Genomic DNA, 12,891 nt, shown 5'->3' with positions numbered 1-12,891 from the left:
AATTTAGTATTGGAGGGCAGCATGGAGGGTAAAAATCATAGAGGGAGACCAAGAGATGAATATACAAGCAGATTCAGAAGGATGCAGGTTGCAGTAGGTACTGGGAGATGATGAAGCTTGTACAGGATGGAGTAGCACGGAGAGCTGCATCAAACCAGTCTCTGGACTGAAGACCACAACAACAGCAACATTGAATCCCCTATGTCTGCTTGCTGTGATGTAGGGCACTTTGCTATTGTATTGCTGGACTGCGAAGGTTGGTACACAATAAACCAAATACTGGACCAGTTTTCTCATCGGATTGATGACTTTTTAGCAAATACAACTCAGTACAACATTCTTAATAGGCAGAAATTCTTAGATGTGCTATAACAGTGTTTTAGGGGACTATTACTGTTCATTGTTCTAAATATCAAAAGCTCAGTGAGGTTAATCACATCTAATATCAATAAAGGGAAGCTGCAATGCCAGAAAATTTTAGTGAATTCCAAACAATGGAAAATCCAGGATGGAATGTAACAATATTATGAGAAGTATAGTTGCTATTCACCATATAGCGGAGATGTTTAGTCACAGATACACACAACAAAAAGACATTCACAATTAAAGCTTTCAGCCTGGCCTTTGTCAACAATAGACACACATATGTGTGCGCGCGCACACTCGCACGGGCGCACATTCGCACGCGTGCAGTCATATGTGTGAGTTGCATTTGCATGTGTGTGTGTGTGTGTGTGTGTGTGTGTGTGTGTGTGTGTGTGTGTCTCTATTGCGAGGCGAAGACCAATGGGAGAAAGCTTTAACCGTGAAAGTCTTTTTGTTGTTCCTATCTGCGACTCAGCATTTCTGATATTTAGTGAATTACAGGAAGACTTGCAGAGGATTGATGCTTTGTGCAAGGACTGGCAGTTGACCCTCTACATAAACAAATTTACTGTATCATACATAAATAAATGGAAAAACTCATTATTGTTTGATTACAAAATTGGCGATCAATCATTGGAAATCTTTAAATATCCAGAAAGGAAATTCAATTAGTCAGTGATGGAGATACACTATGTGATCAAAAGTATCCGGACACCCCCAGAAACATACGTTATTCATATTAGGTGCATTGTGCTGCCTCATACTGCCAGATACTCCATATCAGTGACCTCAGTAGTCCTTAGACATCATCAGAGAGTAGAATAGGGCACTCTGCAGAAGTCACGGACTTCAAACGTGGTTCAGGTGATTGTCTGTCACTCGTGTCAAACGTCTGTACATGAGATTTCCACACTCCTAAACATCCCTAGGTCCACTGCTTCTGATGTGATAGTGAAGTGGAAACATGAAGGGACATGTACAGGCAGGCCTTGTCTGTTAACTGGCCAAAACCAACAACAGTTGAAGAGGGTCGTAATGTGTTATAGGCATATATCTATCCAGACCATCATACAGGAATTCCAAACTGCATCAGGACCCACTGCAAGTACTATAACGGTTAGGCAGGAGGTGAGAAAACTTGGATTTCATGGTCGAGCGGATGCTCATAAGCCACACATCTCGCCGGTAAATGCCTAAGGCCACCTCGCTTGGTGTAAGGAGCGTAAACATTGGATGATTGAACAGTGGTAAAACGTTGTATGGAGTGATGAATCATGGTACACAATGTGACGATCTGATGGCAGAGTGTGGGTATGGCGAATGCCTGGTGAATGTCATCTGCCAGCGAGTGTAGTGTCAACAGTAAATTTCGAAGGCAGTGGTGTTATGGTGTGGTCGTGTTTTTCATGGAGGGGGCTTGCACCCCTTGTTTTGCATGCCACTGTCACAGCACAGGCCTACATTGATGTTTTAAGCACTTTTCTGCTACCCACTGTTGAAGAGCAATTTGGGGATGGCTATTGCATCTTTCAACACAACTGAGAACCTGTTCATAATGTATGGCCTGTGGCGGAGTGGTTACAGGACAATAACGCCCTGTAATGGACTGGCCTGCACAGAGTCCTGACCTGAATCCTATAGGACACCTTTGGGATGTTTTGAAACACCGACTCCATGCCAGGCCTCACTGAGCGACATCGATACCTCTCCTCAGTGCAGCACTCCATGAAGAACGAGCTGCCATTCCCCAAGAAACCTTTCAGCACCTGACTGAATGTATGCCTGTGAGAGTGGAAGCTATCATCAAGGCTAAGGGTGGGCCAACACTATATTGAATTCCAGCATTACCTACGGAGGGTGCCACAAACTTGTAAGTCATTTTCAGCCAGGTGTCTGGATACTTTTGATCACATAGTGTATCTTACATTATTCTCTCTTAAAGGTTTCTTAAGTTTTACTCGTCAGCCTAGGACCATTACTAGTGCAGATTAATAGCATAAATGGATAAGATCTAAAGAAGAAAACTGTATGTCATTACATTGTATCTTTTGTTACAGTTACGTGTCCTTTTAAAAAGTGCAAGAACATCACAGAGATGCTCATTCAAGCTCTTGTGCACCACACATACTTGTTAAAATTTTGAGAGCACAGATTCCAGAAACAGTCAAGCAATAATTCACTACCTGCACATAAATATATCTCCCAAAATAATTGTTATGGTAAAAATCAGAACAATTCAAGTTCATTTGAAGCTTCACTGACCATTTTTCTTCCTACACACTGTTTATAAATGCATATAAAAGGGGAGAAATGACAGTGGTAGATGTAGATACCCTTTATTAAAAACCACAAAGTGGCCTACTGAAGCAAATATACTGTTTACTTGAACACTTCCAATACATGCCACCTGAGAACTAAGGTAAGAAAAGGTACGGTGTGAAAAAGCTGCCAATGATTCCTTCTCTATCTGTCCCCAGCTACCATCACCCTGTTCCAAAATACACCCTTCACTAATGTTCTGTAAAGCGCCATACCAGAAAAATACCTCATATTTTTATCTCTTTCTATCCCCATCCCTTCTCCCCCCCCCTCTCTTTCCCTAAGAAATTTGTGTCCCATAAAGCCTCTTAATTTTTCTATGTAACCACTTTCTGACTTTTATATTGTGCTTTTGTGCTCTATTTTGATTAATTTTCTGCTACTTTTTTTCTATTTCTTTTGTCTCAGCAAAGATTAGACAAATCAAGGGTGAGCTGTCTGCCACATCTGAAGCCACAGAGCTTGGGTCCTTAAGTTGTAACATGAATAATGAGATCAAACAAACTGATGATAAAATTACAATGTGCTTCCACGCACAGGTTTACACCAGTTCAGGGCACAAGCCAATGTGAAGTCTAATGGCAACTGGAGAGAAGATGTATTTGACAGCCATAACTACTGAAGATAGCTAACACTTGGTTTAAGAATCATGATAGAAGGTTGAATACATGGAGGAACCCTGGAGATACTAAAAGGTATCAGATAGATTATACGAGGGCAGTTCAATAAGTAATGCAACACTTTTTTTTCTTGGCCAATTTTGGTTGAAAAAACCGGAAATTTCTTGTGGAATATTTTCAAACATTCCCGCTTTGTCTCATATAGTTTCATTGACTTCTGACAGGTGGCAGAGCTGTACGGAGCTGTTAAAATGGCGTCTGTAACAGATGTGCGTTGCAAACAACGGGCAGTGATCGAGTTTCTTTTGGCGGAAAACCAGGGCATCTCAGATATTCATAAGCGGTTGCAGAATGTCTACGGTGATCTGGCAGTGGACAAAAGCACGGTGAGTCATTGGGCAAAGCGTGTGTCATCATCGCCGCAAGGTCAAGCAAGACTGTCTGATCTCCCGCGTGCGGGCCGGCCGTGCAAAGCTGTGACTCCTGCAATGGCGGAGCGTGCGAACACACTCGTTCGAGATGATCGACGGATCACCATTAAACAACTCAGTGCTCAACTTGACATCTCTGTTGGTAGTGCTGTCACAATTGTTCACCAGTTGGGATATTCAAAGGTTTGTTCCCACTGGGTCCCTCGTTGTCTAACCGAACACCATAAAGAGCAAAGGAGAACCATCTGTGCGGAATTGCTTGCTCGTCATATCGCTGAGGGTGACAATCTCTTGTCAAAGATTGTTACAGGCGATGAAACATGGGTTCATCACTTCGAACCTGAAACAAAACGGCAATCAATGGAGTGGCGCCACACCCACTTCCCTACCAAGAAAAAGTTTAAAGCCATACCCTCAGCCGGTAAAGTCATGGTTACAGTCTTCTGGGACACTGAAGGGGTTATTCTGTTCAATGTCCTTCCCCACGGTCAAACGATCAACTCTGAAGTGTATTGTGCTACTCTTCAGAAATTGAAGAAACGACTTCAGCGTGTTCGTAGGCACAAAAATCTGAACGAACTTCTCCTTCTTCATGACAATGCAAGACCTCACACAAGTCTTCGCACCCGAGAGGAGCTCACAAAACTTCAGTGGACTGTTCTTCCTCATGCACCCTACAGCCCCGATCTCGCACCGTCGGATTTCCATATGTTTGGCCCAATGAAGGACGCAATCCGTGGGAGGAACTATGCGGATGATGAAGAAGTTATTGATGCAGTACGACGTTGGCTCCAACATCGACCAGTAGAATGGTACCGTGCAGGCATACAGGCCCTCATTTCAAGGTGGCGTAAGGCCGTAGGATTGAATGGAGATTACGTTGAAAAATAGTGTTGTGTAGCTAAAAGATTGGGGAATAACCTGGTGTATTTCAATGCTGAATAAAACAACCCCTGTTTCAGAAAAAAAATGTGTTGCATTATTTATTGAACTGCCCTCGTATAATGGTAAGACAGAGATTTAGGAACCAGGTTTTAAATTGTAAGACATTTCCAGGGGCAGATGTGGACTCTGACCACAATCTATTGGTTATGACCTGTAGATTAAAACTGAAGAAACTGCAAAAAGGTGGGAATTTAAGGAGATGGGACCTGGATAAACTGAAAGAACCAGAGGTTGTACAGAGTTTCAGGGAGAGCATAAGGGAACAATTGACAGGAATGGGGGAAAGAAATACAGTAGAAGAAGAATGGGTAGCTTTGAGGGATGAAGTAGTGAAGGCAGCAGAGGATCAAGTAGGTAAAAAGACGAAGGCTAGTAGAAATCCTTGGGTAACAGAAGAAATATTGAATTTAATTGATGAAAGGAGAAAATATAAAAATGCAGTAAATGACGCAGGCAAAAAGGAATACAAACATCTCAAAAATGAGATCGACAGGAAATGCAAAATGGCTAAGCAGGGATGGCTAGAGGACAAATGTAAGGATGTAGAGGCTTATCTCACTAGGGGTAAGATAGATACTGCCTACAGGAAAATTAAAGAGACCTTTGGAGATAAGAGAACCACTTGTATGAACATCAAGAACTCAGATGGAAACCCAGTTCTAAGCAAAGAAGGGAAAGCAGAAAGGTGGAAGGAGTATATAGAGGGTCTATACAAGGGCGATGTACCCGAGGACAATGGAAATGGAAGAGGATGTAGATGAAGATGAAATGGGAGATACGATACTGCGTGAAGAGTTTGACAGAGCACTGAAAGACCTGAGTCGAAACAAGGCCCCCGGAGTAGACAACATTCCACTGGAACTACTGACGGCCTTGGGAGAGCCAGTCCTGACAAAACTCTACCATCTGGTGAGCAAGATGTATGAAACAGGCGAAATACCCTCAGACTTCAAGAAGAATATAATAATTCCAATCCCAAAGAAAGCAGGTGTTGACAGATGTGAAAATTACCGAACAATCAGTTTAATAAGCCACAGCTGCAAAATACTAACACGAATTCTTTACAGACGAATGGAAAAACTAGTAGAAGCCAACCTCGGGGAAGATCAGTTTGGATTCCATAGAAATACTGGAACACGTGAGGCAATACTGACCTTACGACTTATCTTAGAAGAAAGATTAAGGAAAGGCAAACCTACGTTTCTAGCATTTGTAGACTTAGAGAAAGCTTTTGACAATGTTGACTGGAATACTCTCTTTCAAATTCTAAAGGTGGCAGGGATAAAATACAGGGAGCGAAAGGCTATTTACAATTTGTACAGAAACCAGTTGGCAGTTATAAGAGTCGAGGGACATGAAAGGGAAGCAGTGATTAGGAAGGGAGTAAGACAGGGTTGTAGCCTCTCCCCAATGTTATTCAATCTGTATATTGAGCAAGCAGTAAAGGAAACAAAAGAAAAATTTGGAGTAGGTATTAAAATCCGTGGAGAAGAAATAAAAACTTTGAGGTTCGCCGATGACATTGTAATTCTGTCAGACAGCAAAGGACTTGGAAGAGCAGTTGAATGGAATGGATGGTGTCTTGAAGGGAGGATATAAGAAGAACATCAACAAAAGCAAAACGAGGATAATGGAATGTAGTCGAATTAAGTCGGGTGATGTTGAGGGTATTAGATTAGGAAATGAGACACTTAAAGTAGTAAAGGAGTTGTTCTATTTGGGGAGCAAAATAACTGATGATGGTCGAACTAGAGAAGATATAAAATGTAGACTGGCAATGGCAAGGGAAGCATTTCTGAAGAAGAGAAATTTGTTAACATCGAGTATAGATTTAAGTGTCAGGAAGTTGTTTCTGAAAGTATTTGTATGGAGTGTAGCCATGTATGGAAGTGAAACATGGACGATAAATAGTTTAGATAAGAAGAGAATAGAAGCTTTCGAAATGTGGTGCTACAGAAGAATGCTGAAGATTAGATGGGAAGATCACATAACTAATGAGGAAGTATTGAATAGGATTGGGGAGAAGAGAAGTTTGTGGCACAACTTGACCAGAAGAAGGGATCGGTTGGTAGGACATGTTCTGAGGCATCAAGGGATCACCAATTTAGTATTGGAGGGCAGCGTGGAGGGTAAAAATCGTAGGGGGAGACCAAGAGATGAATATACTAAGCAGATTCAGAAGGATGTAGGTTGCAGTAGGTACTGGGAGATGGAGAAGCTTGCACAGGATAGAGTAGCATGGAGAGCTGCATCAAACCAGTCTCGGGACTGAAGACCACAACAACAACAACAACAACTACTACTACTGAAGATTACCCTCATTGTCACACAGATAATTGGATGGTATCTGAAATACATCTCTATCTGCACCCAACTGAACATATATTACGCCATCAATATACCTGGTAACCAGATAGAATATGATCGATTCTCTAAGGTTTTTTTTCCTTTATTTTAATATATACTATTCATTATAAAATGTCATTTACAAGTCACATAAACTGAAGCACGCAGAGTACTTATCAATGCACCATCTCTGACCTACTTTCTCTGATGCATCCTCTGTTACCTTTGTTTACCCCCCGTCCTCACTAAATGTGGATCCCTCTCATCCTAATGTCTGAGTGACCCGCCCTCCTTCTAACCTTCTCCATCCTATTCCCCCTTTTACCTAAGAAAGTAACTAATAGTTTTGAAAGCTATGATAGTCTCACGTATTTCTACATGTGTCAATCTCCAGCGCTAAATATTTCTCCAACTGAATGTAAATCCTGAACCGCAGAATAACACATATATTATTACTTGTAAAGGTAGAGTGTTTTTATATAATGTCAAATGGAGCATTTAAACAAAATGAAAAAGGACATCCAAAGATAAAAATATATACCAGCTGAAGAAGAATTGCAACTTCTTCTCCCATAGTGTTAAGTACACGGCACACATAATAAACACAGTCTGCCAGCCATGTTGATAATTCTGCATGCAGTCCTTTGGGAAATTCTGTCTGCAACAAAAGACAAAAAGCACACATTCACCATACCAATCAACTGTTAGGATTCATATTATAACCACTAAATTTAGAGAAAAAAAACTATGTACAGAAAGGTTATTATTGTAGTTCACTAACAAGTTGTTTGATTTATAGATCTGCGTTACCTTTTGCTATAAAATCTCAAAGAGCTTTTATGAATGAAAAGTATATCTAATAGAAAATAAATGTTCATACTGATATCCACAATTTAAAATACAGAGCTAAATAATGTGTAATGAATAAAAGTATGTTACTAGTTTTAAGTTTATTTTCTTTAACTTATATTTTCTCTATCACTGAAATGGGTCAGTGCAATTTTATAACATTTGAAATCATTCTTTCTTGAGCTCTCTTCCATTTAAGGGTGACTCTGTTTTTCTACAGGAAATAAACTTTGTTTCATAAGACTTTTTTTAAAATTTATTCTGCAATTTCTTCACTGACTTGTATGTGACTTTTACAGTACATTTCTGTAGTGTAACATCATGTACTGTCAGTCCGGTTAAGACTCCCATGAATGGTTTGAGCACAAGATAAATTTTGTATACCTCACAATCCTCCTGCAGTGCTTATGTTTCATATGAACAAATAGCAGAGGCTCATATAGGCAGAGAGACAAGGCCCAACAAAAATCCTTGGATTATATGTGAGACATTAAAATAAATGACAAAAGAAGAAAATTAAAAATTCAGAAAATGAAACAGGAAAAAGGGAATACGGATGTCTAATGAGTGCAAAATGGCATAGCAGGAGCTGCTACAAGAGAAATGCAAAGCTGTAGAAGCATTCACGAAAAATAAATACTGCATTTAGAAAAACTGAGGGAAATTTTGGAGAAATGAAAAGCAGTTATAAGAATATCAAGAACTCAGATGCCATGCTGGTGCTAAGCAAAGAAAGGAAAGCTGAAAGGTAGATTGAATTTACAGAAGCACTATTGAAGGGAAACAAACGTGAAGACAAAATTATAGAAAGGGAACATGAAGTAAATGAAAATGTGATGTGGGATAGTGATACTACAAGAAGAATTTGACATAGCACCAAAAGGCCGAACTTGAAACAAGGGCCCTTGACTAGATGCCATTCCTTCAGAATTACTGAAATCCTTGGGAGACCCAGTTATGACAAAACTATTCCACCTGGTATCTAAGATTATGAGGGTAAGAGGGTAAGTCAATTATTATCCGCAATCTAGTTATATTTTTATTTATTTTGATAGTACCATCGTTTTACATTGATGACACATGCTTTGTTTACTTGTTATTATATCTTTGCAATTTAGGTTAGTTTCGTTATCACTGCCGTGCTGTTAATCACTGCTGCTCCGATGTCTCTTTGCACCAAAGAAGAGCAACGTTCAGAGATCTGTTTTTTGTAGGAGGAAGGCGTATCAGGGGCTGAAATTCATAGAAGACTTTTGGTACAGTATGTGAACAGTGTTTTGCCACAACGGAGTGTCTACAAATGGATTGAAAAATTCCAAAATGGTCACAGAACTGTTACGCACGATGAAGGAGCCAGACACGGTTTACCGCCACAAATGAAGAAACCATTGAGCGTTCACGTGAAATGATTCTCTTAGACAGACAATTAACTATTGACAAAGTGGTACATCATCTGCAAATTAGTCACAGTTCTGCCTATGAAATCATCCATAACAGACGTGAGTTTCATAGAGTTTGTGCAAGATGGGTCCCAAAACTACCCACACAGTTGAATAAACAAACGGGCTTGGACATCTGCAAAGAACATTTGGATCGCTATGGTAACGATGGGGACAACTTCTTAGATAGGATCATTACTGCTGACGAGACATAGATTCATCATTATGCCGCCAAAATGGCGGAGCACCTTGAACCAGCTTCGCTCGGCAGCCGCTAGGCAGCGGAGGATCGCGCTCTAGTTTTAACAGAGCGCAATCCGCTGGAAAATTCAGCTCCCGGTGCCGCCATTGCGGTTTACAAGCGCGCTACTTCCTGCTGTGCCCATGTTCTTTATCTCGATGACGTCATGGGACTGTATATTTAGCTCGTGAGGCAACAGCATGCTCATTCGACTCGAGGCAGCCGCACCTAGCACACAGCCATGCCGTACAGGAGGAGAAGAGGATATCGTCGTTCAAGGATGCCTGTTTACAAGACTGTTAGCAGTTTTGATTTTACTCCTAACCAAGTCTCTCAGCAAGAACTACTTAGTGGTCCTATTACTTTTGTAGGATGTAAGATTAATTTTTCTTGCACTACAAACGAGGTGCAGACTGGTAATGCTTGGATGACCTTGGCCTTAGTTAGGGGTAATGAGAAACCTCTAGCTGGTCTTGAGTCTTATTACGACAGAGACATTATTTCTTTTCGTACATTTGCCATTGGCGTTGTAGCAGACAAGAATTATGGTACATGTGTTGTTACAAAAGATAAACCATTTTCACTTTGAGGTGGAGGTCAGCATCTAGGAAGGTGGCCTGTTGGGTTGAGTAGGACCAAGTGAAGTGAATGGATGAGAAACTGTTGAGGTCCTGGAGGAATGTGGTAGTGTATCCTCATCCTCAATCCAGATAGCAAAGGTGTCATCAATGAATCTAAACCAGGTAAAGGGTTAGGATTCTGGGTAGTTTGGAAGGATTCCTCTAAATGGCCCATGAACAGGTTGGCATAGGATGGTGCCATGTGGGTGCTCATAGCTGTACCCTGGATTTGTTTGTAGGTAATGCCTTCAAAGGAGATGATGATGTTTTGGTTTGTGGGGCGCTCAACTGCGTGGTTATCAGCGCCCGTACAATTTCCCAACCTTGCTCAGTCCAATTTCGCCACTTTCCTGGATGATGATGAAATGATGAGGACAACACAAACACCCAGTCATCTCGAGGCAGGTGAAAATCCCTGACCCCGCCGGGAATCGAACCCGGGCCTTCAAAGGAGAAGTAATTGTGGGTGAGGATATGGTTGGTCATGATGAACAAGAAGGAGGTTGTTGGTTTGGAATCCATCAGACATTGGGAAAGGAAGTGTTCAATAGTGGTATGACCATGGGCATTAGGGAAGTTAGTGTAAAGGGAGGTGGCATCAACAGTGACAAGCACGTGACAATCTGGTAAAGGGACAGGAACTGTGGTGATTCAGTGGAAGAAATGTTGGTACCTTTTATATAGGAGGGTAGGTTCTGGGTAATAGGCTGAAGGTATTGCTCTACAAGATGTAAGGCTAGTTTGTGTTGAGGGATTTGGGGAATGATGGTGAGACAAGGTTCGAGGTCAAGAAATTCTGGAAAGTTAAAAGGAGGTGATTAGGGGGCAGTGGGGGTGGATCATGGTTGGATGGAGGAGTGAACTGAATTAGGCAAGGTTCAACATTGGTATTTGGTCGAGTCTGATTGGTAGGGTTGGTGGCGACACTGTTTTTCCATTATAGGGATCGAGAGAAGGAGAGGTCTTCAACAAGTCCTGCATGATTGTATTTGGGAGTAGGGTAAAAAATGAGGCCTTTGGTATGGACTGATATTTCTGTGGGGCTAAGGCTTTTGGAGGGAAGGTTCACGGCTGTGTTTTGGGTCTGTTTAGGTTCTGGATTCTGTGTGGTGGTGGGAGGGAGTTTTGAAGGGTGGAGTAAATGTAGTAGGTCTGCAAGACAGGGTTTGTCAGTTACGATGGGACATGGGGGAGGGCAAGAGTTCCAAAGTGTGTTACGGGATCAAGGAATTTGGGATATGCAATCCCAAATTTTATGAATGGAGAGAAGGTACTGCAAGGAGGTTTGGCCTTGCTTAATATGGTTTTGCAGGGCTATGTTGGTGAGAGCTAAGAATTGGTGGAATCTGAACAGATGGTGGTTCTTACGGAAGGAAGGGTAGCAGCCGGAGGTCAGTAATTTGATGGTAAGGTCATTTGGGGGGGGGGGGGGGGGATTGCATGAGCCAAGCAACTATGCAGGAACAGTATGTGGGACTCCGTTCTGGTTAGGGATAAGCAAACTTTTCTGCATTGATGCAGATGGAAGAAGCAAGGAAAATATGGAAAAAATTACATAAGTAATGTGGAATTACATCCGAAAAAGTTCACAAAAATGCACCCAAATATGTGGGAAAAAATCACAAAAAGGATGGAATGAATGGAAAAGGGGGGTGCAAAATGAAATCTGAGAGAGTATAAGAATAGTGAAACAAAAAAAACTCACTAAAATTGGCATGAAGTCAAAATGAGATACCAGAAAAGATATAAATAAAAAATATATATTGTGGGTTGCAGTTCGGAGGACAGATAAGTGTGAAGCAGGGGGACGACAGATATGACTAGATGACGTGAAATTACTAGGTGTGAACTGGGATAGGGTGGAGGAAGCATGGAGGGTGAGGAGGGATTGGTAGGATGAGATACAAGATTGTGTGGCATCGAAAATGTGTGGGAAATAACATGTGAAAATACGGGAGAGTAATCAATTTGAAGATATGCATTAATGATATCAATGGGGGTAATGTGGGACACAAGATGCTGCACCAACAATCAGCGTGGTCTTGTAGCCGTCTGTTGTGCATGGCCAAGATGGTTGATAGAGTTTAGAGTATGGCTCATAAGTAGAGCATGCAGTGCAGTTTGTAAGGCGACAAGAGAAACACAGGAAAGAAGAGAAAGAGGGACAGTCATTGAATACAGTAATACATTAGAAAATAGTCACAAAGGAAAACAGCTCTGGGTTAGGATGGAAGAAAAGACATCAGGCAAAATCAAACAATGGAAAATCCACAATGGAATGTAACAATATTATGAAAGGATAGTTGTTACTCACGATATAGCAGAGATGCTGTGTAGCAAATACGCATGACAAAAAGACCGTCACAAAATAATTTCGGCCAACTAGGCCTTTGTCGAAAATAGATGACACACACACGCATGCGCGCGTGTGCACCCACCCACCCACCCCCCCCCCCACACACACACACACACACACACACACACACACACACACACACACACACACACACACAAGTGCAGCTCACACACACATGACCACAGTATGTAGCAGCTGAAGCCACACTACGAGTAGGAGCAGCAGTGAATGATGGGGAGAGGCAACTGGGTGGGGGTAAGAATGAGGCCAGGGCACAGAAGAGGAGGGCTAGCAGGGTAGGGGTGGGGGACAATGAAGTGCTGTTGGGGGCAGTGCAGGGACAAAGCAGAGAGAGGGTA

At 41.7% G+C, this 12,891-nt stretch overlaps 1 protein-coding gene across 1 annotated transcript in view; it reads right to left on the bottom strand.

The window, feature by feature from the left end:
* The window catches only part of LOC126091931 (protein Njmu-R1-like), a 120,420-nt gene that overhangs the window by 34,526 nt on the left and 73,003 nt on the right, over nt 1-12,891 (bottom strand). The window contains exon 5 of the mRNA XM_049907253.1: nt 7,569-7,685. Coding sequence (XP_049763210.1) covers nt 7,569-7,685 — 117 coding nt within the window. The remainder of the gene's footprint in view (nt 1-7,568; nt 7,686-12,891) is intronic.

Source organism: Schistocerca cancellata, chromosome 7 (genome assembly GCF_023864275.1).
Source record: "Schistocerca cancellata isolate TAMUIC-IGC-003103 chromosome 7, iqSchCanc2.1, whole genome shotgun sequence".
NCBI classification, from domain to species: Eukaryota; Metazoa; Arthropoda; class Insecta; order Orthoptera; family Acrididae; genus Schistocerca; species Schistocerca cancellata.
Note: the sequence above shows the minus strand (reverse complement) of the source record. Positions and strands in the feature narration are given on the sequence as shown.